The sequence below is a fragment of the Tenrec ecaudatus genome, chromosome 5 (assembly GCF_050624435.1).
Source record: "Tenrec ecaudatus isolate mTenEca1 chromosome 5, mTenEca1.hap1, whole genome shotgun sequence".
In the NCBI taxonomy this organism is placed as follows: Eukaryota; Metazoa; Chordata; class Mammalia; order Afrosoricida; family Tenrecidae; genus Tenrec; species Tenrec ecaudatus.
This window is the reverse complement of record NC_134534.1, coordinates 185,724,899-185,751,157: the sequence shown is the minus strand read 5'-3', so window position 1 is coordinate 185,751,157 and position 26,259 is coordinate 185,724,899. Positions and strand designations below refer to the sequence as shown.

The window sequence follows — 26,259 nt, the reverse complement described above, 5'->3', positions numbered from 1 at the left end:
AAGACATTTAAAAAAATTGTACCAATAACTTCAGTTGTAAATTGATCAAATATTCGATCAAGATTCATTGATAATAATTGATGATTAGAATGCAACGTTGCAATCACCGAGGAAGAAACAGTAGTTAGAAAATATAGATGATGTTAGAAATGAAGCATGATAGAATTTTGCAAAACCAAAGACTTAGTCTAGAAAATTCCTACACAAAAGGCAACTATATAACAGTTTCTCCAGATAGAATACACAAAAGTCAAATTGAGTACATCTGTGGGAAGACACACTGGAGAAGCTCACTACCAGCATCTAAAACCAGGGCCGGACCAACTCTGGAACAGACCATCAGTTGCTCCTGTGGAAGTTTAGGGTGAAGCTGAAGAAAATTCAAACAGGTCAACAGGACCCCAAATATGACCTTGAGTCTCTCCCACCTGAATTTTGAGAACATCTCAAGAACAGATCAGACACATTGAACACTAATGACAGAAAACCCAGGGATCTGTGGAAGGACATCACGCCCATCGTTCATTAAGAAAGAAAAAAGGTCATTACAAAAGGAAAGAAACGGAAGATCAAAGTGGATGTCAGAAGACACTCTGAAACTTGCTCTTAATCATTGAGTAGCTAAAGCAAAAGGAAGAAAGGATGAAGTCAGTGAACAGAATAGAACATTTCAAAGGGAAGCTCGAGGCGACAAAGCCAAATATGATAATGAAATGTGAAAGGTTCTAGAATTAGAAAACCTAAATGGAGAACATGGTCGGCATATCTGAAACGGAAAAAACCTAAAAAACTCCGAGCCTCGAGTTGCAATCTTTATAGATTCTATTGGCAAAATATTGACTGATACAGGAAACATCAAGAAAAGATGGGAAAGATACGTTGAGTCTCTGTACCAAAAAGAACTAGTTGACAGGAAATAGCAGATGAGCAGGAACCAATTATACTGAAGGAAGAAGTTCAAACTACACTAAGTGAAGTAGCCAAAGCCCGGGCTCCAGGAAGTGATGGAATACTCGTGGAAATGCTTCAGCAAGCTGAAGAAGCACTGGAAATGTGGGGGACAGCTTCACGGCCAACTGACTGGAAGAGATCTGTATCTGTGCCCATTCCAGAGAAAGGTGACCCAAAGGAATGCCCCAACTATAGAGCGATGTGACGATCACACACAGGACAATGTTGCTTGATATCATCACAGTGATTCTTTTGCTTACTATCACAGTGGTTGCAGCAGTATATTGATAGGAAGCTTCCAGAAGCTCGGGCCAGATTCAGAAAAGGACGTAGAACAAGGGATATCCTTGCTGATGGCAGACCGATATCAACTCAATACCAGAAATATGTCTACATGTACTTCATTGGCTATGCAAGGCATTTGACTGTGCCATGATAAACCACGGATCACCTTGAGAAACATGGGAATTCTAGCACACTTCATTGTGCTGAAAACAGCACAAGAGCGTACTGCCTGGTTTAAAATCAGACAAAGTGTGCGCCCCAGTTGTGTCCTCTCACCACACTTGTTCAGTCTGTGTGCTGACCACATCATCAGAGAAGCTGGCTTCTATGGAGAAGAAAGTGGAGGAAGATTTCTTAACGGCCGTGATATACAGATCAACTTTGCTTGCGGACAGGACGTGAGGTGCTTGCTGATGAAGCTCAAGGGCTGGAGCCTGCAGAATGGATGACTACTCACTGTAAGGAAGACCACAGTCCTCACAAGTGGACCAGTAGGTCGCATGGTGATAAATCTGGAAAACATTGAAGTCCTCGAAGATTTTGTCTTGCTTGGGCCCACAATCAATGCTGCTGGAATCAGCAGTTCAAGAAACCAAAAGACATACTGCGTGGGGTGAATCTGCGGCAGTGCCTCTTTAGAGGACCAAAGAGTAAGGGTGTGACTTCGAGCACGGACACATGCCCAAGTCAGGGCATTCTTCATTGTCTCATCACACACGTGGACACTGACATTGAGGAAGGAAGGCAGAAGAAGAACAGGTGCAGTGGAGTGGTGGGGCTGGAGGAAGTATTGAAATCACAGGCTGCTAAAGGACCGCCAGTCTGTGGCATTGCGCTCCTCAGAAGAAAGGACGGCAAGACTTTGTCGTCACACACACGTTGGCTATGTTGTCAGGAGCGACCAGTCCCTGGGGAAGGACATCATGCTTGATGAAGCAGGAGGACAGCGAAAAAGAGGAAGTCCCCAGACTGTATAGGTCGCCACAGTGGCTGCGTCCATGGGCTCAGGCCGAAGAATGGACGTGAGGATGGCGCAGGGCTGTGTGGGCTATTTAGGGTTTCGTTCTGTGGTGCCTAAGGTCGCTGTGTGTGGCAGCCGACTGTGAGCTCCCACGACCCTGCGAGCTAGCCCCTCGCCTCCTCCTGTCCTGCAGATGACGGCATTGCCAACTATCACCACCCCATAAGTTAACAGTCTGCTACCTGATCTGTGGATGTGGGGTTCACCAGCTTCTGAAGCCATTTGTCAAGAGAAGCCACCAGCCTGCTGCTGCCTGACTTCTGTATTTGGATTTGTCAGCTCTACAAATGTTTGCACCATTTCCCCCTCGTAGCTTGCTCTCTGTATGGAGACCTGATGGTCTAGTGGGTTGTGCATTGCACTACTAACTGCAAGGTCAGCAATTTGAACCCACCAGCTGAGACTTTCTGCTCCTGTAAAGATTACAGCCTCAAAACCCCCCAGAACGAGCAGCTCTACTCTGTCCAGTAGGTAGGGTCAGGATTGGCTCAATGCAGGCACCAAGTGTGCTTTGGTATGCGATAGACTGGCCTTGATAGATCCTCAAGCCAAGCCCACTGCTAATTGAAGAGATTCCGACTCACGGCAATCGAAGGCAGGGTTCGCGGGAACCTCTCCCGAGGGCAGGAGCACGAACAGCCCAGGTGACACCTGCGGCTTTCTCAAAGTTCAGTATCTTCATAGGAGTGTCGGCCTGTGGTGAAAATGCCCAGGGAGAGCTACAAGTCGAGGTCTGCTCCACAGTGGCCATCTGCACAGGGGTCAGACTGTGAGACAAGGCAGTAGGGAGTGTGGGCCTCCTTTGTGCCTAAGCCCAGAGGCAGACTCACATCCCCCTCTTAGAGGTGACCCTGGCTGCGCCCTTTGCTCTCTCTCGAGTCCAGTGTGGAAACAACAGATAATATAATGCAGGGTCTCTAAGTGACTCCTTTCAGCTTGCTGCTCTTCAGGCACCTTTACCCAGACCAACAAATGCATTTCTCAAAATGAAAGACAAAAGAGGAACAAAACGTAATCAACGTGCCCAAGAACCTTTGGTTATGAACGAGGTACCATCGTTCATTTGGGGGGGACATGAAGGAGACCATTCCCATGTGCTGTGTGGGCGCAGCAGCTTCCCCTTCCCAGAGGCTTGTGCTCCACACGGCACAGCCACTTTCCCGTGAGTCTCCCAACAGCCCAGTGAAATATTTGCCGGCGCTATCTCCCACCTGTCAGATTGGAAGACCAAAGTCACGATGCTAGCCAACGTCAGAGTCTCTCATTCTAAAGGCAATATCTTGGCCGCAGACCTAATTCTCAGGAGCCCTGGTGACATAGTAGCTTATGCTTTGGGCTGATAACTGCGAGGTCAGCAGTTCTAAACCACCAGCCAGTCCACAAGAACAAGATGAGACTTCCTACTCCTGTAAAGATTTCCAATCTGGAAAATCCACCGGGTCACATTACTCTGTCCTGTAGGGCTGCTATGCATCGGAATCGACTTGATGACAGTGAATTAGTGTGGGAGTTTGGGCTGGGTTAACCTCTGCCTGGCCTGCTTTTGAGACCCAGACTGGACATCTCTGAAGAATACTGAGCTATGGAATAATAATTAATAATAATAATAATAAACAACCCCAGATTTGCTGCCGTTCAGTCTATTCCAACTCATAGCAACCCTGTGTAGGGATTCTGAGGCTGCATATCTTGACAGGCACAGACAACCTCCTCTTCCTCGTGTGGGATGGCTGGTGGGTTTGAACCCCCAGCCTTGTGTTTCACAGTGGAACCTTTACCTGAGTGCTGCCAGGCCTCCTGGAGTGATGAAATGTTTGAAGAAAAACAACCTAACTGAAATCTACTTATATTTGCCTCTGTCCCTCTCATCTGAGTCTTTAAACTCTCTAAGCTTCTGTGGAAACCCCCGTGCTCCTGTTGGGATTGCTGGCATTCGTGGTCCTCCCATTGATTCCGCATCCTCCTAGCCCCATGTGTAGCAAGAGTAGAAACACTCCATTGAGTTTCCAAGCCTGCGACCTCTCAGAAACGGATGGCCAGGCCTATCTTGGCAAATACCTCAGGGTGGGGAGGGACTCCAGTCTTCTAGGTAATAGTCTAGTCCTCACTCACTTGCACTATCCAGGCACCCTTCTCTGCAGTCTGAGAACAATCTTCTCCCCAGAGGATTGGCCAGCGTGACTGTGGAGCAGACACTGACAATATCTGTCACACTGTAGAGCTCTTGATTTCCCCCAAGCACCTCTAGGGGTGGGGGGATGGGCAGATATCTCCTCGACTGCCAGAAGAATGAGGAAATCTGTGTTGGAAGAAGGAGGGCCACAATGCTCCTGAGAAGTGAGCGAGATGCTGGGACTCCATCCCTTGTACTTTGGACGCGTTATTGGGAGTGAGCAATCCCTGGAAAGACACACCCTGCTTGTTAAAGTCGAGGGACCGTGAAGGAGAGCAGGACTTCCAGGAAAAGAGATACACTTAGTGGCTGTAGTAAGGTGCATCGGCCTAGCAGTGGTCATGAGGATGATGTGGGATTGGGCAGTGTTTCATCTTCTTGAGCATGGCGTCACTAGAGTGGTGCGTCACTCGGAGTTTGAACTTACTGGCTCCTATCAGCACCATCGTCTGTCATGAAAATGCAATGACACCTTCAGACCCAGTGGCCTGGGTCAACTTTAACAACACATCCTCCCTGCCTTTGACCTGTGACTTTTCTCAGCGATTTGTAAACCAGATATTGGGAAGTTCCTGTCTTCTGCTTCTTAGGTGTGTTAGGCTGGGTCCTCGAGACAAGCAAACCCAAGGATGCCTGAACGTGGCTGTCTATAGACAGGAATTTATACCGATCGATGGCTCACTCCTTTGTAGAAGTGGGTAATTCCAGTGTGATTCAAATCCATTGGCCTGAGGTCCGTTGAGGGATTTTCCTGACACCTGTACCTGCAGGGGCTGATGAACAGAAGCAAAGACTGTAGGCTGGTGGGTGCCAAACTGATTAAACCTGAGATTGGCAGTCCACTCAGGTGACTCGTAGGGTGGACAGATAATATCACAGGAGGTCGATGAACCAGATGCAGGTTCCAGATCCAGTGGTAGGAGTCAGCTTCCATATGCTGTCAATCTATACAAAGAGTAGGCCACACCCTGAGGGAAACGTCCGCCGAGTCTATGAGGGCTGCGACCAGGTCAAGGAGATGGCCTGCGCCCACAGCTGCTTGGTGGCTTCAGAGAAGATCACAGCATCGAGTTGATCACACTGTGTTACATCGTATAATGGAGAATCCTGGCCCACCCAAGCTGACCTGGCTTAAAACCCAGCTCCCATAAGAAGACTTTCAAGTCTTTATGTCAGTAAGATGCAATTTTTCCTATAAAAGCAGTGTTTATTTTTTAAAGCCAATCTTTATTGAAAATTAGATGGTTAGATGGGAGTTTACGTGTCAGATCATCAACCTTGTATTCAACCTCTTAAACTACTAATGAAACCCCAATGCTGGACTCTCAACAGTCCCTTGATTACTCGCCTCCCTCTTGGGGATGACTATCTTCCATTTTACCCACGTTCACACCTGTTGCTCCATTTTCCCACCCTGGCCTACTCCCCTCTGGCAATCTCCATGTGAAAGTCATCTTGGTCTATTAACCTTTCCCCTCTTATATCAGAGCTCTCCTGTCATATTTTTCATTTTGCGTAACATTAAATTGAAACGTATCCATTAGTGCCTGTGAAAGCATCTGAATTTAAGAAGGAAAGTATTTTAAAAATGATAAGGCTGGTCCCCCCAAAACGTTCATTAATGCTCACCAAAAAGAAAGCAATGTTCTCCCCGGCCTTACCCCAGAGACTATGTCCCCCTTTCTGGAACAAAATGTGAAGTCCTTGTGGAGAAAAGGGAATCCAAGATCCATAGTTCTCTGTGAGCCTTGGCTCTTACTCTGCTCAGTCTTCTCCCCATTCATGGCTGATTTTCCTATCGTGCATAGATCTGCAGCGGGCACAGGTGGGAGAGGGACAGGAAGTGTGTTTCACACTGGGATAGTTCTCTGCCTGATGTTTGGAGGAGCACCATCCTGCTTTCCGCAGGGGGGCAGGTTTCACAGGCTCACCAGCGAGGGGTGGAGGCTCCAGGCTCTCGGGACCTTCACAGGCACAGGTCATGTTTTTGTCCAACAGTATTAATCTGCCGCAGGGCAATGACAGCGTGAACCGGGTCTGGACTTCCATGGCTGTGTAGTAGACTCAGAGATCGGGAAAGAGAGCCCTCCTCCTTTGTTCTGACTTAGTGATGCATTGCTTATCCCAGGTCTCTTGCCACGTGGGGGGTGAATTTTTCATCTCAGGAATGATACCATCTGGTTTGGGATTGCAGTTTATCTGCAGATTGCTTTGGGTGGTATTGACATTTTTCACAATGTACATTTTTTCCTGTCCATAGCGTGGTACAGTCTTCTATTTATGTAGGGTTCTCATAGTTTCTTGCGTAGTGTTTGGAAATTTCCCTTGGCCAAGCCTTCTTCTTTCACTCAGGTTCAGTTTATTTCTAAGTACTTCATCTTGTAGGTGGCTTCTGGGGAAACGGCTCCGTGGTGGTGTTTCCCTCATATCCTGTACAGGCTGCTCTTCTTGTATAAAGGAATCCGACCGACGTTTGCATGTTGACCGCATGCCCTGCCCCTTTGCGGGATCTGTCCGCTAGCTAGGCCTTTGGAACCCTGTCATGTGCGGACAGGGTGCTGCTTCCTCTGTGACGAACGGATGCCTGTGCTTTCCCTTTGTTGCCTGTCAGCTCTGGGGAGGACTTTCAGGAAATGAGGACACCGCTGACTATGAGGGGTGATAGAAGACATCCTTGTCCCAGTCTCCCCGGCCAGGGCAACACTTTCAGTGTCCCCTCTGCTGAGATGGCCTTCTGGCTGTCTTTGTAGAGAGACCTATTATGGGCAAGCATATCCCTTCTATTCCTAAAATGTTGACTGTTTGTAAAAGGAATGGATGTCAAATTCCTTTTCTCTGTCAGATACGATTATTTCTTTGTTTTATTTTTGGGATGGATTACGCGGATTATTCTCCGAGTGTTGTGCCATCGTTGCATATAAAATATGAATCTCATCTCATCTGCTTTGTAGAGCTCAAAAGGGTGTAGGTGTAAGAAACACTAGAGGGATAGATTCTCACGCCAATAACAAAGGCACAATAGTCCCCAATAAGATTGCATCTAAGGGTCACGAAGCCTGTCAAGCACACTGGCGTGGAGTTGGCTCTAACTCAGTGGACGGTAAAGGCTGTAAACCCTTTCAGGAGCCACAACCTCATCTTTCTCCCCAGGAGGGACTCATGGTTGGGATTGTTGCCCTTGAAGTTAGCAGTTCAGTAGCTGCCCTACCACGCCATGATGGCTTTGACTCATTCACGGCTTAAGATTTATATTCCAGCATATGTTTTAGCCATGAGTGGATGAGCACACTTTTAGCCATAAAATCAGTTCTTGCTGATTTTCCTACGACTGTATGGTTGCCTCAATTAGTATCCTCAGTACATCTAGGATCAGGAAGGATGCTGATGTCATGTTGTTGTCTTTGGAAGGAAGAGGGGGACAACCAGGAAGAAAAGGTGTGTGGGATTTGGAGTGGCTGGACATCTGGTTTGAAGTCTTGCTTGCTTCTCTCTGTCACTCTGGAAGTCATGCTTTCACCCCTCACCACCCCCTCCCCCCATCAAATTAACTTTACTGCCTGGATTCACTCGATACATGTATTTATTATAAGAGATGTGTAATGCAGCATTTGTTACCAAGTATGATGTTGCGATGTGGATTCGGTTCATCATATGGTGCTGCCCTCACCAGTGTTTGCTACCAGCAGCTCCATCAGGGACGGTCCCCCTCGTCGGTCTCAGCTTCTGCCTGTGCAGAGAAAGATAGCGCTGTCGCTGACAATGTGAGCGGTCAGGACTGCAGGAGTGGGTGTCCTCCTGTCCCTGCTACCATCGGTCGTCTGAGTGAGGACCATCTGTTGCTTCATGTGACCACTTCTCACCTGGAAGGTGCTCAAACTGGCCATGTCTCTTCTGACAACTTAGTTTGACAGTTCTCGGTTGAAGCTGAGAATTCTTGTCTCTGCGAATTCTAAGTGAGCCTCTGATGGTCCCCACCCCACACAGTGCGGCCGTGAGAAGGAACACGGAGCACCTGCTGAGAAACCAAGTCGGGAAGAGCCAAGCAAGTGTGGGCAGTGACAGGGACACATTCCGTCGCAGTGTTGTTTTTAACTACAAATGAAATCATAAAAGTAAATGTAATTTTATGTAATTTAATTTTATTGAAATCATAAATGTAAATGTAATTATATATATATATATCAGAACTGTGCTCTAGTTCCCTACGCATTAACTGTTGCCTTGGTAGTGTTTGATAAAACAATTAATTTGCCAAATATAGACTCCTTTACCTGTGGTCTTTTCAGAATGATCACCAAGATGCAACTATGGTAAAGCATTTGATCAGTTTCCCCCGCGGATTTGACTCAGGCCCCTGGCCTTTGAAATCACCTTCTTTAGAAGCTCCCATGTCTTCTCCTCGGTCATTTCCCTTGGTCGTTTGTACACCTCGAGTGCATCTTAACGTTCCAGCCATTTCCTACCAGGTCACTATGAGATGGAATCAACTCAGTGGCATGGAGTTCTTTTGTTTTTTGAGAAGTCAATATACTTCTGAAGGTACTGTTTCCATCTCTCTAACCAAGTGGTTCTCAACCTTCCTCATGCCACGACCCTTTAATACAGTTCATGTTGTGGTGAATCTCCAACCATAAAATGTTTTTGTTGCTACTTCATCACTGTCATTTTGCTTCTGTTAAGAATCGGGTGACCCCTGTGAAAGGGTTGTCTGACCCAAAAAGAGGTTGTGACCCACAGATTGAGAAGCGCTGCACCCTTCCCCCAAAGAATTCTCCCCTCTGATTTATGTCACACCGAAACAACATTGTAGCGTCCTCTGGAGATGCCTATCGTGTTCATTTTCAGTAGACTTTGAGTGCACGGACGAGACTCAGGCTGTCAGGTGGATGCGGTGAAGTTGCTCATGGAACCTCTCTTGGGCTGCCTTCCTCCCCCTGAGGAATGAGCATTATGTGGTTGGGGGTGGGGGGTGTCTTACTGTAAATCCCTCGCATTTTCTCTGTTTTCAGTGTTCTGAAAATGCCTTCCTAATAACGCCCCCACCCCACCCCCAGGAGTGTCCTGTGCTCTTCAGGAAAAGCTGGCACGGATCACCCCCGGGGTCCTTAAAAACAGTCACCAGAGTTTCCGACTGACCTGTCTGCCTTGAATCTCACTGGCTGTTGTTTGGACAGGCCCCTCTTCCTGGGATCACACTGGAAAAGCCAAGACGCATCCCTGGTGGAGCGTCATTACATAAAATCACCTTCCTGAGCTCCCATCTCACTTACAAGCCCGATGGAAAGATCAACTCTTTGAGTTAGCTCATTGTCACACGACCCGTTTTGTTACATAGCCCTCTTTGGAGGCCTCTAACAAGATTAAGAGAGCTTGCCTGCAGCCATCCTCTGATCACAGTGACCTGTTCAAACGTGTTTTGTTTGTAATGAATCCATGCAGGTATGAACTGAAAACCCCACTAGTGATAATTTTTGACTTACCCTAACACGCACTCATTGTCTAGGGAGGGACCTTCAAAACGTTCATGGAGAAACTCCCTTATCTTTTCACAAACGTCGTGATGCCCCTTCACCTAGGGACCATATTTTGTTTCCCCCATCCGCCTACTGTGGAATTTCATTGGTTTTTTTTTTTAAGGAACTTGGCACATGAACCCACATGTACCTGGGACAGCAAAACTTTTGGAAATTGATTCCCTAATGTTGAGGACAAGTGAACCCACGTTCCCACCAGCGTGAAAGAACCGTGCCCGTAGCCAAGACCATTGCGCACACTTTCAGAGCGCGGACAGGCTGGCCACCACATCATTCCCTTGGCCCCTGGGGGGCACTGAGAGCAGTTCACCAAAGTAGCCAAGTGCTGTACACCGTAGCGTGTACCTGCAGGGTCCCTGGTCCCTCTGGGGACCCTCATCCAGAGCTCCCCGGGAATGATGGGCCTGCAGACATAGTAGCCTGTGCATGTTTGTGCCTGATTGCAAACACCCCCATGCAGGGGACTGTCGCAGCAAACACCAGGCCGCGGTGGGCCCAAGCGAGGCGGACTTCGGAATCCGGGCTCAGGGTAAAGACATGTTACAAATTCAATGTTGCAGTCAGTATGTAAAGCTGCAATAAATAGAAGCTGAGTTACAGCAAGGACGGAATTAAACCTTAAGTTTAAATCCACAGCACTGTAATTAAAACGTAGCCTGTAGCAAATCATTCACTTGAGATTAAAGTAGTGTGGGGGATGGAGAGATTTGGGTTTACCTTGCTTTGTACCATTTATAAGTCTGAGCTACCAAAAGCGGACAGCCCTGCCCCCAAATCCAGCTCCCAATTACAAACACAGTTTGAATGGCCTTTGGGGGGACCTGAGGGGCCCCGTTGAGCAGAAGCCTGCCCCTCCCCTGCCGCCATCTATGAGCAAATTTTAAAATATTACCAGGTCCCCTGATGGTCCTCTGAGCTGACACGGCGTTTTCATTAATACATCATTGGAGTGGGAGTGGGTTTAGCACGTTCCTTTAAAAGTAGCCTGGGCTTCCCTGTCTTAGACTCTGTGGCCACTGGACGTTCTGTTCCTGGGACGGGTATTCACTTCGCATAAATACTATTAATAAAGGAATATAAACTATCAATAATCACTCTGACTATCTGTTCCTCACCCCGATCTAAGTCATTCAAGGCGATTTGGTATTTTGTTTTTGATTGTTCGTTTCACATTGTAAACACTGGGGTTAGTTTAACCACAGCCTAAGCAAGAATTCCCCGAAAACAAACCACCACCACTCCCAACCCCAACCGCCCCCTCGCCCCAAAAAGGTATCTCTCAGATTGGAAAGACGTTACTTCATGTAAAAGGGCCTCGTATTGACACTAGTTTTTATTTTCTAGACTGTGAACTGTTACCTCATAGACAATAACGGATTCATTCTGGTAGCTGAAGACGACACGCAGGTGAGTGGTAAGCCCTACTTGTGTCAGGGGACCGAGCTTGCGGCTAACGCCTAAAGCCAATGGCCTATATTTTAAGGTGTAATAGCAGGAGATTATTCAAAACCTTGCTTCCATCCCTCTAAGAATATCACAGGCTCAGGCTCACCAAGCCCCAAAGAATGTTTACCTCCCCACGGGGGCAGGGCTAGGGCTCAGGGTCTGCTCTTTCGCTTCCAGAACGTTCCATTTCTGTCATCTTTCCTCAGAGCTGATGTGCCACATCAATGATTTTTGCTTGTAGAAATTCCTAAAAGAGTTTAGCAACCCAAAGATATTTTATCTTCCTGTTACAGTGCACACATGATTGTACAACTTTTCTCGCTATGACAATTATTAAATTGTATGGCTTGTGCATGAAGTGCTAGTAAAACTGTTAAAAATTAAAAATAAACAAAATGCACACATGAAGAGACTCAAGAAAGTCTGTGGAAAGAACCACACTATCTTTTCATTCTATTTTTCCAGACTTTTTGAAACCCATGCACGTATGTGTGCATGTGTGTGCATATTCCTAAACACTTGTTGTTTACGACTTTCTTTCTCATGTCTGCTTTTTAAAGATTAGCTTTCTGAGTTCAAGGACTGCCTTGGACTCTCCACACTGAGGGACAGGTCTCAGGGCGTCGGGGAACGTTCTCTTGATCACTCAGAGTCAGGATCCATCCGATGGCCATGGTTGGCCAAGGGGGAAAAGCACACACTGGGGCCAAGGACAGACACATCTGATGGATTTGAAAATCTGACTAAGCGCAAAAGTCTACAGAACTGCAGCAAAGAAGCAAAGGCTCCCCAGTAAAAGGTCCTGCTTCATCACAGTCATTTGGTCCATTCAGAGAAGGCCATGTACAGGCCTCGGGAAGCAGTTCTCCGGGAGGAGAAGGCAGAAGGCTCTGGAGCTAGCTCCCTTTCCATAACAAGTCTTGGTAACTACCTTTGTGGACCTGCTTCCTGAAAGGCTCTGTGAAATGAGGGGTTTCCTGCAGAAAGCTGGATCAGCTTCCCAATATCTGATCAGGAAGCCCTTTAGAAAACATTTAAAAACTGTTTGGGGGTGGGGGGGGGGTCCTCTCAAGGCTAAACAGGCCCATCGGTGCTTAGTAAATTAGTTGTCATTAAAATTAGTTGATTGCCATTAAGTTTTGTCTTCTGGTCTGAGCGGAAAGTTAACCAACATTGGTTCTGGGTAGCAGGAGAAAATACGCTTCAGTTTCCCCTCTTACCTTCCCCCAAATACGATACGGGGTAATATGCCTTTGAGGTTTGAAAAATTATGTGATAGGAAGGGGGAAGGACACGGCTGAGAATCAGAGCGGCCTGCTAGCAGTCTCCTGGGCTGCGGAACGCCACAAGACCAGGGGTGATGGGTGGGCTCTGGGCAGGAAGCATGACTCCATGGAACGGGGGCCAGTGTCGGAGGGAACAGGAAGGCCCACCACCCACAAAGCCAAGCCCCCCCTCGTGCCAGTCATAGGGTCCCCGTGGACAGAGGAGAACTACTACTCCAGGAGCAGAACCTCCTTCGTCTCCCCCTGAGATGCTGCTGGCTTTGAACAGCAGACCTCACGGTTAGCAGCCAATTATGTCACTGAGGGAGCTCTTCCAACTCACAGTGACACGAGATGGGTTGTCTCTGAAGCTGTAAATCATTACGGAAGCAGAGAGCCTCTTCTTTCTCATGTGGAGTGGACGGCAGGTTCAAACTGCTGGCCTTGTAGTTCGCTTCCCAACACTGACCTGTCATCACCACCAGAGCCCCGCGGGCAGTAGGCCTAGGGCGAGAGAAAGGTGCCCCATGTCAGGTCCCACTTGTCTGTGCTGAGCAGAAGCACACTCACTCCAGGGGGCTGCTGAAGGCGGCGATCCTGGGGCTTGTTTTCTGAGATCCCCTCTGGGCGGGTTCACGGTAAGATGGAAAGAAGTACAGCAGTGAGACATGCAGCGGTTGGAGGAGCAAGAGGTCACCCCCTGGCCTGTGAGAAAACACTCTGTCTTCTGTCACCATCACGTGGGGCAGACAGGGGGCCCTGTTGGAAGGTGGTGGCAGGCATCTTCCCGGGGTACACTTTGGCCTCACCCACAGAGCAGACCAGGGGTTGACTCCCTGCCCTGGCCTGAGTGAGTGTGCCACCCTGCACTGCCCGGGCTTGTGGAATGCATTCTGGCTTGCTGCTCCCAGGTGACGCAATTCCCCAGCAAGCAGTCAGTTCCATGGACACTGGCACATTCACACAGGGACACAATGTCCGCCTCGCTCCTGGTGGCAGTGTACACCCACTGAGATTGGACGAGGCTCCTGGTTTCCCAGGAGTGAAAAGGGCAAAGGTCACTCTTCCATCAGAAAAATAGCTCCTCCTCCTTGCTGTCTCCCCCTTGACTTGTGGGTAAAGTCCATAGGCCTTTCTGCCTAAACCACCCCCCCACCCCCAGGTACACAGTTGTGCCCACTTAGTTGGCTGTAATGGAATTTGGGGTGAACTCAATACAAGGCCTAAGGAATGCATATAATTTGGGAGTGCCCTGTCCCCCACCCACCACATGCAAACTACAGCCCCTCTGAGCACTTACAATCCAGATGGGGGTTCTCTGCAGGTCTCCATGCTGCCCCCACCCTACCCCCCGGGAGTTGGCAGGGGGATGTGCTTGCTTCTCCGTTCTGTTCTGCTCACCGTGTCCCCCCTCCCCTTTGGATAGCGCAGAGGATAGTGGTTTCGGAAGTCTGGATGTTAATTCTTCATTCCAACCTTCAGCGATTTCAAACCCCAGCCAGCTCCAAGAACAAGACCTGAGAAAGCATCCGCTTGGTGGCAGGGAGGGGATTGCCAGACCTCTAGTGACCTGACAGGGTCAGGGGTCAGAGATAAGAGTCTCTTGTTTGGCAGGGGCCTCTCCTCCAGGGCTGGGCACTCTACATTTTCTCAATGGATTAGCTGCCAGTAGACAAAATGGGAGTGTTTCTCAGGGAGTGACTGTGAGAAAGGATGGACTCTCCATGTGGGAAAGTTTATAGGTCGATGAAGAGGACTGCTCCGGCTCCCTGAACTGCTCACCGGGAGCTATCGAGGATGCTTCGAAGCCGCCTCACAGCCTGCTCTCTACGCAGCAGCATTTTCATCGCAAGGAACTGAGGAAGATTTGCGCCTGCTCCTCCCACGGGCAGTGATGTGTGTCTGGGGTGTGCTGTGGGTGCCCCACTTCAGGTCCCTTTGTTTTCACGACGTGGGGCCCGGCCCTACAGAGCCCTGCACATCTGCTCACTGGTTTGCTGTGCGGAACCAGTTTGACATCCCCCTAAAGGCCTTTCCCCTTGGATGTGATTGACAGCCGCCCTGGGCAGCAGCACTCAGCCCCGGACAGGGCCTGGTCCCTTTTGCGTCCCTGCTGAGGGGTTGCACACGCTGCATGCCACCTTCACTCGGGCCTTCTTTCTTCCCGCAGACGGGAGACTTTTTCGGCGAGGTCGAGGGAGCAGTGATGAATAAATTGCTAACAATGGGCTCCTTCAAGAGGTAAGGATTTTACGGTCCCCTATGCCCAGGTTCAGGGCGGGGTGGGGGTGGGGGGGACTTTGTCTAAATAAAATCAAATAATCCAAGGTCAAATAAAGCAAGCCCAGACTTGACCCTGTGGCTGGCGCGTGCTGTCCAGCAGTGCTCCCCGAATCCGGCACACCCGGTGCGCAAGTGCTCTTAGCATGGGGTCCCTGTTCACGGGCAGCGCATCTAGGGGGCCAGGGTTGGAGCAGGCACGGCACTGTGCTGCGAAGTTATCAGCCTAGAGCTGGTCATTGGAAGAAGTAGGAAGCATTGTCTGCCTGCTTCTAAAGGAGATGTGTCATTTATCCCACCAGCTGGGAAAGCCTGCGGGGAAATGAGCACAGAGATGCGAGGCCTTGGTCATGGGACTTGTTGAGAACATTTCTAGAAAATCCAGTGAGGAATCTTAAGAGCTGTTCCTAGACGGGGGTGGTGAGGGGTGTGTGTGGGGCTGTGTGCCTCTGAGATCAGTCTAAGTCACAGTGACCCCACCGAGTGGCTTAGGACCGCCCTGTGGATACGCTGGGCTGACACCCCTCTCAGAGCCCATCCCTGCTTCTTCTCTCCTGAGGAGTGCTGGAGTGTACAGACTTCCCACCTGAGCTTACCAGCTGCTGCCCAGCCATTGGGCTCTCAGGCCCCTTGCTCCCAGATGGAATAAGTTCTAGGCTTTTGATTTAAAAGTAAACCAAACCAAAAAGAACTAGACGGATGACTATCAAGTTATTAACAACCCAAAGTGACCTGACCCAGGTGGTCCAGCCTTTACATGTGCACAGCAGCAGACAAGACAGCCTCGTCTTTCTACCCAGGAATGGCTGACTTTGCCATTGGAAGCCCAGAGCCTAACCCTCAGCGCCATCAGGGCTCCTTACAAGCAGACTCAGATCATGTCAAACTCTCTGCATGGCAGGCACTACTCAACCAGGTCCGGAGAACGCCCGCGGACCCCAACTAAGGCTGTGTGTGACATCTCACTCCCTGGCCGTGTCCCCCGTGGGCAGGCCAGCCATGCTCTGAAGAACACGGAAGGCTGTGAGAACAGCCATCCATCACCCCATGAGACCAGGATGTCCGTAATCTCTCCCCTTCCTTTGGCCTCCCAGGAGGAATGGCGGCCTTTGAAGTGGGGCCTTAATGGGCATATTTGAGGCTGGTAAATGTATAATAGCAGGAAGCATGAGGACGGCCTCCAGCTCGCCCGTGAGAGCCAGTGCATGCTGGCTGCTGGTGGGAACGGCAGCCCAGTGCATGGCTAGCCTGCCCCCTCCCCAGCTGAATGACCAGGAAGTGTTAGCTCAGGAAATTGGACTTTGAAGCCAGTCAACAAGACCAACTGAGTGCTGTGCTGAAAGCAAGGAATTCAGAAATGATGACCCAATTTTTGAAATTCCATAGCTTGTTTATGCCAAAACGGGGGTGGGGATGATATTACAAACAAAAAAAGCTGGCATAGCCCCAGCTGTTCTGCACTAATCTCGGCCACACGGTCCGTCTCGGGCCTGCCGGGAGCAGGGTGTGCAGTCTGTTGAGCGCCCTGTGCACGCATGCTTGCCGTTTACCTCTCCTGGGAGCAGGCTGCCGGGGAGTCTCCTACGCTTCCCACACTCCCCTGGCCAGCGTCTGGGTTGCTTGGCATCCCGGGCCCCGCTCCTGTGTCCTGTCTTTCTGTGGACGTGTGCATTGGTCTCATGGTAGCTTGTTGTCAACGTGGTGGAGGAGGAGACAAGGATGAAGAATACTCACACACGTGGTTCTCATTTGAAAGCACATTTTTGAACTTCTTTAACAAACCCACCCCCACTTTGCTTTCACCGCCTTGGGTATTCCTTTGTAATGGTTTCATAGGAGGAGAGAGAGGTTGTCACGGGTTTAGAGTGCCGCGTATTCTCCCTCAGGTGGGTGAGCGTATGGGTGGCATGAATCTTGAACTTTCCTTTTCTGCGATGGTAGCTAGCTCCTCGGAGAAGAAAGAACTGTTGGTTTTACTCTATTGTAACAGTGGGGGCTGCTGTCGAGGAGCTCAGTGGAGACCCCCCAAGGGACCATGAGGCCACCGAGAGTAGGTGGCCTGGGTTCATATCCAGATCTGCACAACTGAGCATAAGTTGAGTTTGCTCTCCGAGCCCTCCTTTCTTGCCCTTGCATGGGAGATGGGGATGATAATCACAGAGACTCCCCAGGGTCGCTCTCGGAGGTAATGAGATGATAACAACTAGAAGGTGCTTCACAGCGTCTGGTCCACATTACAGGCTCAGTAATTGCTAGCTGCTGCCGTGACTTTGGTTGTTGTTTTGCCTAAATGGTGATGGTGATGGTGCTGGTGTTGGTGGAGGTGGTGGTGGTGGTGGTGGTAGAGGTGCTGGTGGTGGTGGTGGTAGTGGAGGTGATAGGTGGTGGTGGAAGTGGTGGTGGAGGTACTGGTGGTGGTGGTAGAGGAAGTGGAGGTGGAGGTGGTAGTGGTGCTAGAGTTCTGCTGCAGGCACAGGGTGACGCTTATTCTGTGGTCACAGTCCTACCCTAGGTCTCCCTTGGCCTCAGGGATGGGGTCTCCAGAGGATGGTCTTCCCTGGCATGCAGTGCCAGCTTGGGGCACGAGGTGACCCTTAGAGACACAGAGGGGATGGAGGGGACACAGTGAAGCTGGCTGGTCGGGCACAGAAGTCGCTACTGTGGTCAACCATACCACATTCAGACACAGGGTCCATGGAGGCTCAGGTGCTTTGGTGACAAGAATGAGGCACTGAGGACAGATGTATGTGTTGACACCGTCCCAGCACGTGGGACCATGGCTGGGTGACCCAGTGTCTTGGGTTGATCTGCCTGTGCTCAGCCTCAGGGAAGGGATAGCACATCTACATCGGTGCCGCCTCCCTCTCCAGGGAAGTGAGGCAGTGCCCATCCATGTGGCAGTGGGGCCTTCCCATGATGGCGCTGACCTCTTGCCTGGTGATGTGAGGAGTGTGTGACTTAGCAAGACGCTGGTGGGAAAGCCCGTGCACGTGCGAACTGCACTGCTGCATGGGAGGGAACCTGCTGGTTGGGGTGCACAGGATAAAAGCTGAGGAAAGCTGCTGCTGCGACCCCCCAAGGGTAAAACTGAGCCCTCGTGGGCACCTTAGCCGAGCTCTTTGACAGAAGCTAGGGACCCAATCCTGCCCATCCAGCCTACTTAGGGCATCATGCCCAGGGCTCGGACAAAGGCCAACAGCTTTGGTTTATGATGACAACAAAGCCTCCCCTCCCTGCACCTACCATGGACCAGCCCCAGCAAGCCCCACAGCCCTTCCCACGTACATTCTGCCAGCAGCTCCATAAGACTGGGTGCTCTGAGTGGGGCTGGCTCCAAAATTTGCAAGTTCTGGTGCAAAATGAAAACGTGGGGCCCCGTGTTCAAAGCACGTGAAGAACTTCTTAAGATCGAAAGCCAACAGACGGAATTCAGCGTCTACCCTTTACCCGCCTCTGTGCACAGTGGAGTTTGCGGGGAGCTTCTCGCGTGGCCTTTGAAAGGCAACAGGGAGCTGAGGGCTGTGGGCTCAGCTGCCTCTCCCATGTCCAGGCTGGCGGCACATTGCAGGTCAGGCGAGGAGCCAGATTTCTCTGAGCTGAAGTCCGTAGACAAACCACCTTCCCAAACTGCCCATGCTTGCTCTGAGGGTACCACCGGCACACTCGGCGTTCCATGTGTGCTTGCAACGGAGAACTCCGACCCCCTTTCAGGCTCCCACTGAATGCGGGCAGGCTCCCTGGGAAATGCCTTCTCTAGACGACTCCACATGGCCACTTTCTTCCCTTGACACTGGTGTCCAGGAACAGCCTGGCATTCACACTCCTCAAAACCCACTCAGGTGGGGTGAAGCTGATGCTGTGGCTGAATTCTGATCGTCCACGTGAGAGCGTGGTTTTCCAGCCAGTGTGCCCCAAGAGCAGTCCCCACCTGTCTGAGTGAGGGTTTGTGTGGGGCGAGCTCACCAACCAGGTTCCAGCAGCCTTTCCAGAAGGAAAGCGTCCCCTTCTTCCGGGAATCCTCCCCTGAAAAAGCGTCTTCCTGGCAGGCCACCAGAGGCTGGGGCGTTCTTGTCTTTCTGGTCGGGCTGCTGTCATGCTTCAGACCTAGAGTAAGTGATCCTCGGGTGAAGCACCCACCACTGTGTTGCCTTGGACAGACCCTTCAGCCTTTCTGCACCCCAATGTCTTCCTCGCCAAAGCAGATGCTCCTGGGGATCTTGAAAGAATCAGCTATCGTGAGCTGTAGAGTGCGCCTCACCACGGGATCGTGGTTGGAAAGAGGTGAGGGTTTCAGAACATGCCTGGGAGAGCTCCATTAACTTTTAACTCCATTTTTCAAAGAACCTTTAAAAGCCTCTTTGTAGGAGATAAAGTTCCTCCCATGCAATATATATCACCAAACATTTGAGAACTTTCCCCCATATAAACTTTTCTCCTCTCTGTCTCTGTCTCTCTGTCTGTCTCTCTCTCTCCTTTGTCTCTTTTCAAGTCCATCCCAATGCGCAGTAACCCCTCTTAGATGGTCCCTCGAGACTGTAAACCCCGAGGAGCTCTGCCAGGAGGCCGGGATGAATCACACTCCCAAGGGGCCTTCTGATCCAAGACTCCTTCCGTCTCCTTGGCTCTCAGACCACCCTCCTCTGTTACATTCTCCTGCAAACAAACAGGCTCCATCTTTCTGGCGCAGGCTGGGCGTTTGTCCTCGGAGAGTCTTGGTGGGGCTTCCTCTCCTCGAGGCTCCAGGGGACTCTCTACCCCATTTAGAGCAAAACACTACACACAGAAACAGCAAGAACAGAGCTCAGGAGCACTCTCCAGTGGGGACCCCTCTCTAGTCACATGTGTGGCACCTGCTAAGCAGGCATGGAAAGCATTCTCCTCTGCCCTCTTCCTGCCTTCCTCTTGTGGGGCTCACTGCTACCCCTCACAGACACTGCCCTTTTACAAGTGGGCAAATTGGAGGTTTGTGGCAACCTGTCTATGTTGAGCCACGCCTCCTGGCCCCACAGCATGTGCTCACGGCATGTCCCTGTGTCGCATTTTGGTCATTCTTAAATAGTTCAAACTCTTCCCTAAAGCTTTTGCATGTTTAAAAGACAACAATATGATGTAAGCATAACTTCTATATGCACACACATGCACATACAAATGCATACACGCTTGCACATGTGCACAGATACACACACAAAGCGTGGCCTGCTTCCTTGTGCTTCTCACTCTCCTGCAGTAGTCTGGGATGGGCCCCATCTCAGGGTCTGCCAGTACTCTGCAGAAAGGGGTTTGGCCATTGTCTGGCCAAGGGGCCAGACCTTCCAGTTCTTTCTGGTCTGGCTGCTGCTGCTTCTAGTGCCCCCTGCCTGAGCTCTCTCCTCCTGACCCTGCCTGCCATCCCTGTGAAGCCGGGAGGGGGCGCCCTCTTAGCCCACCCACAGTCACTCACCTGTGAGGCCGGAGGGACACCCTCTTCACCCCACACATAGTCACTCACCTGTAAGACTGGGGAGATGCCCTCTTCACACACACCCCTACATAGTCACTCACCTGTGAGACTGGGGGGATGCCCTCTTCACCCCCCCCCACATAGTCACTCACCTGTGAGACTGGGGGGACACCCTCTTCACCCCCACACACAGTTACTCACCTGGGAGGCCGGGGGGACACCTTCTTCACCACCCCCTACATAGTCACTCACCTGTGAGGCCGGGGGAGGGGGGCACCCTCTTCACACACCCATGCCCCAGAGTCCCTCACCTGGTGGCCTATCCTACAGCAGTGCCGCCTTCTGCTTCGATGGCCTGTTCTTCTAGGTGTGGAGTTCAAGAACAGAAGTTTCACCAGCTTCCTTTCTCTCCCTCCCTCCCTCCCTCCTTCCCTCCCTGTCTGTCTGTCTGTGGACTGGGAGCATCTGCTCCCAGGCAGGGTCGTCTTCATGGGGCTTGGCATCTCTCTTCCGCGGGTTTCCCTGCTTTACATCATAACAGAGGTTGATTCAAGACATGCCCGCACCCATCCTGCCTCATATATATAACCAAACAATGCAAACCGAACCAGGCCTCCTCGCAGAGAGGTTACAATTGGCAATCCACACTGGGAGGGAAGGGGGCGCGCAGAATTCCATCTGTAACTCTTCTAAAGAGCTGACACCTTCAGGTGGAATCCAGGACTGGGGCCGTTTCTACTCCATCTGTCCTCCGAGGACTCCGCTGGCTCGAGGGTGGCAGTCAGCAAGTTCTCCTCATCTTTGGTGATTTCAGCATAGTTGCGGCCCTGCGATCTAGAGAGTGTTGTCTGCCTCTGGAGGTGTGTTTGCTACCCAGTCAAGTCTCACTCACAGCGACCCTGCGCGATGGACAGAACTGCCTCTGTGGGTCTCCGGGACTAGAGCTTCCCCTGGGAAAAGAAAGCCGCACCTCTCCCTCCCGGAGGGCAGATGGTGGCTGCCACCTGCTGACCCTGCAGCTACCAGCCCGAAGCGGAGCCCACCCTACCACCTGGGCTCCCACCTGGGCTCCCGAGAGTGAGGTCAAAGGGTCTCTGCCACAGTCAGCATGCCCAGGTGGCTTCAGACCAGACAAGTCTTCTAAGTGGTGAAACAGTACAGCTGCCTGTTTCCACCACGCTGCACTCGCCCAGTGCAGGCCTGGACACAAAGGGTCCCATTTACCATGGGCCTCACCTGTCCCTACCACACCCCCAGGGAGCAAACGCTCTCACTCATGCCCCCTGGCCCCCATGCACACGGAGCTGCTTCCGCAGGGAGCCCTGCACTGTGCTGAGTGCCACACGGGTATCAGGTCCTGCAGCAACTTTGATGTGGACACGTGGCTTCATGAACTTGGCCATGCCGGAAGAAGCTCCCTGGGCACCCAGTTTCTTGCCTCAAATGGGTTTTCCTATAACTCATTCCCTGAGGCAGAATTCTGCTGTTTCCTTCCAGTTCCTACTTCCAGGAAGGAGGAAAGGAAATGCAGTGTTTTCCGTGTGGGCTGCATTAGGGTTCTGTTCTCCCCTTCCATTGAACAAGCCAAGTGCATTTGATGCAAGAAGCCAGGTAACTGGGCAGACAGCACCTACTGGCCCCCGTGCATGTTGTCTTTCATCCCAGGGTCCAAGCAGGTGCAGTGCAGAGAGCGTCACCTGGCTCTGAGTGGGCCACATCCCCGGGCAATGCTGCCCCGGCGTGGTTAGCAAGCAGAAGCCTTTGAGGTAGACAGGTGACCGCTGTCTAGCTGATGAGTCAAGGAAGCCCTGATGTCTCTCCACACTAGTACCCAGCCCCAGGAGGCATGTAAGATGATGCGCGACCCATTCCTCCCTGCAAAGAAGTCCGGTTGGGAGGAGAAACAAACATGTTCAGAATCCAGTGGGATAGGGGCATCCTACAGTATGTGGCTAAGCACACTGGCTGCAGCTGGGCATCATTGTTGGTAGGTGCCATAGTTGACCCTGTGCACTACAGAGGGAAATACTGCCCCGCCCCGTGCCATCCTCACAGTGGTTTCCCTGCTGGTACCCGTGGTTGCAGCCACCGTGGCAGTCCATCTCCTTGAGGGTCTCCCTCCATGTTACCAAACAAGATGTCCTGCTCCAGGGACTGGTCTCTCCTGACGACACGTCCAACATCAGACCAAGTTTTACCATCCTTGCCTCTAAGGCAGTGGTTCTGAATCTAATGCTGTGACTCTCTCATACAGTTCCACATGTTGAGGTGACCCCCCCACCCATCAAATTAGTTTTATTGCTACTTCATAACTGTCATTTTGCTACTGTTATGAATCAGGCAACCCCTGTGAAAGGGTCATTCGGCCCCCAAAGGGGTGGCGACCCACAGGTTGAGAGCTGCTGCTCTCCGGAGCCCTCTGGCCTTACTTCTTCCAATACAGATCCATCTGTCCTTTTCACTGTCATGGTGCTCTGAATGTTCTTCACCAAGACCACAGTTCCAACGCATCCATTCTTCTTCAGTCTTCCTTGTCCAGTGTCCAACTTCAATGTGTGCACAAGGCAATTGGAAGTTCGGTGGCTTGGGTCCGGCATATCTTAGCACTCAAGGTAACATCCCTGCTTCTCGGTGCTCTAAAGAGGGCTTGTGCAGCACGTTTAGCTAATGCAACTCACCTGCCCGTCTCCTGACCGCTGCTTCCATGAGCATTGATTGTGGAGCCAAGCAAGACGAAATCCTTGACAGCTTCAACCTTTCCTCCGATTATCTTGATGTTGCCTCTTGGTTCAGCTGGGAGGATTGGGGGCTTCTTTACCGTGAGTCATAATCTGTACTGAAGGTCGTAATCCTTGATCTTCATCAGCAGGTGCTTCAAGACGTCCTCACTTTCAGGAAGCAAGGTTGTATCATCTGCATACGGTAGGTTGTTAATAACTCTTCCTCCAATCCTGTTGCCACATTCTTCTTTGTATAAATCAGCTTCTCTGGTGATTTTCTCAGCAAGCAGATTGAATGGATACAGTGAGAGGATTCAACTTTGATGCACACTTTTCCTGATTTTAAACTATGCAGTATTTATGCAGAATTTTTAGGTGAGTTTTATTAATTTAAAAAGAAACCTGAAACCAGGCCCTCAACCAAAGGGCATGGTGATGGCTGGGTACTAAGTGGTGTATGACTGGTGTCCCCCAGGGCATTCTGAAAGGTAACCAGAGCTTATTAAGAACTGCTGGTGAACCATTGGGCTGCTAAACACAAGGTAACTAGTTCGAAACCACCAGCTGCTTCTCAGGAGAAAGATGAGGTTTTCTACTGCTATAAAAAGTTACAGTCTTGGAAACTCACAGGGGCAGGTCTCCCCTGTCCTAGAGGGTCGCTGGAAGTCACAACCAATTCTATGGCAGTGAGTTTGGTTTGGTTTTAAACAAATGCCAACCTGCATTCTCACAAATGTGAGGGAAAGTTGACCTCCCCTTGTCCAGGTGTTTTGTGGTGAGACCCTCCCCCCTACCTCATGAGGTTCTCGGGAATAGGCTATCCCTAAGGATCCAGGCTCACACAGCAGGTCCAGTGCATCCGCTTTGACATACAAGAGGCTGGACAGTAGTCCCAACCCCTCCCTTGACCAGCGTAGTCATCGCCATGGGCAGTGGGGCAGCTTAACATGCTGTGCTTCCCAAAATGGAACCCAGTGGTGGGGTGGTTAGGCATTGGGCTGCGATCCCCATGGTCAGCAGTTCAAAACCACCAGCAGCTCCTCAGAAGAAAGACTGGACTTTCTCCTCCCCTCCACAGTTAGAATCGAGGAGACCCACCCCCCTGGAGTTGCTATGAGTCGGCACAGACCGGCTGTCAGTGAGTGTGAGTATGCCCACCTGAGAGGACCCCTGGGGGAGTAGTGGTTATGCACTGAGATGCTAACTGTGAGACCAGCCTTTGGAAACCACCAGCCACTCAGGAGGTGCCGTGGGGGAGGGGCAGGGCTTTCTACTCCCGTTAAGAGTTAGAGTCTTGAGATACAAAGGCAGTGCTACTCTGTGCCACAGGGTCGCCATGCAAGTCTGTTTTGGGTATCAGCACCCAGATCATCCACTCATTGATGTCTCATCCCCTGGCTTTCTGTAATGCAAGAATCGGTAAGGCTTCTTGGGCAGACAACTTTGTTCACTAAGAATTCCCCAAATTCCTGCCCAGCCTGATCCCAGACTTTTCCTTGGCAGGCTGGCCCAGAGAACCCATCTGTCACCCAACCAATAATGCACCTTGCCTGCGACCTTGGTGAATCAGACCCCTTTCTGCCTTTTGCTTCTCTGCTGTGTGGCCAAGGTGCATCTGCAGATCAAACGCCTCTCTTGGCCAGCTCTTGCTGTATTTGTGAACATTAAGGAGTTTCGGGGTTAGTTTTGGGAAAACCACGCAGCCAGGCTAATTTAGTGAGCCACTGCACGCCAAGCACCTCAGGGGCACATAGGTGTCTATTGGCTGCTCACAAGCCTCAATTAACTGTGATCATGCCTCTGAGGTGCCACATTGCTGATTATTAGAAGAAATCTTTTTCTTAGTCATGATTTCTGACCAGTTGGACAAAAAACTGTCTGGGGGAAAATGACTTTGAATGGCTCCTACTAAGTCCTAAGGAGCCCTGGTTGTGTGGGGCTGACTAGCTACAAGGTCAGCTCTGTAGGAGAAATACCAGGTTTTCTTTGACCTTAAAGAGTTAGTCTTGCCATTGGTCAGTGTCAGACATGAAAAAAATAATAACTTATAAATTATCAATGGTTAATGTTGGAGGGAGAGCTGGGGGAACGGGGGAAAAATAAGGTGCTGATACCAAGGGCTCAAATAGAATGGAAATGTTTTGAAAATGATGATGGCAACAAATATACAAATGTGCTTGACACAATGGACAGATGGATGGATTGTGACAAAAGCTGTATGAGCTCCCAATAAAGTGATTTTTTAAGAAAGAAAATGAAAGCAGGAAAGCAATGTGTAAATAAGCAGAGAATATCAATAAAGATATGAAAAATTTTAAAAGCAGTTAGTCTTGGAACCCCCAAGGGGCAGTTCTCCCCTGTCCCATTGTCCTGTGAGTCAGAATCAACTCTATGGCAGTGAGTTTTTTGACTGAGCACTGGGTCTGGCCTCCCTGAGGAGGCTTGGGGGCTATGTTTGGCATCTTCACGTTGAGCCTCTCCTGCTGAAATGCTGTCTGTCTGTGGTTACAGCTTAACAGGGCCCGTGTGGAGAGTGCGTGTATGCTAGAGCACCCTATGAGAGTGGTCCCAGGCTCTGGCAGGTTGAAGTGGCTGGTGGTGTCCTGCAGACGAAGGCTTGCTCTCTGTAGGACCCATAGTGGCCCTGGAGGCAGAGTGGAGCTGCCCCTGGTGGGTTTCTGAAAAGGTAAATCTCTACAGGAGTGGACAGTTTCACTGCTCTCCCACAGAGAGGCAGGTGGTTTCGAATCACTGACCTTAGAGTTAGCAGCCCAATGTGTGACCCGCCAGGCCACCAGGGCTCCTATGAGCTGGAATCAGGGTTAGGTTCTGGGTTTTATCTTCAGGAAGAAGAAACTGCCACCGCGGCTGCTGAGGGCAGCCCCACAGGTCACTAACCCTGGGCGGGGCACAGCACTCGGGTTTTCTCCAGAGCAGAATGCAAGCAGGCAGGGATCATGTCCTCAAACTACAGTCAGCCCCACGGGGGACAGGCAGTCACAAGGGTAGTTCTTTCAAACAGTAACAAAATCCCTTCACCAAGGGTCATAATCTGGAAGTCTGTCTTTCTGCAATGTCTAGTTAGACCGGGACCAGACGGGAGCGGCTGCTTCAGTCAGCGGGATGGGCTCCTCTGGGGAAGGC

The 26,259-nt window shown here is 50.7% G+C and overlaps 1 protein-coding gene across 1 annotated transcript in view; it reads left to right on the top strand.

Moving 5' to 3' along the window:
• The window catches only part of CACNA2D3 (calcium voltage-gated channel auxiliary subunit alpha2delta 3), a 978,241-nt gene that overhangs the window by 888,660 nt on the left and 63,322 nt on the right, over positions 1-26,259 (top strand). Inside the window, exons 30-31 of the mRNA XM_075550920.1 lie at positions 11,309-11,371; positions 14,846-14,916. Coding sequence (XP_075407035.1) covers positions 11,309-11,371; positions 14,846-14,916 — 134 coding nt within the window. The remainder of the gene's footprint in view (positions 1-11,308; positions 11,372-14,845; positions 14,917-26,259) is intronic.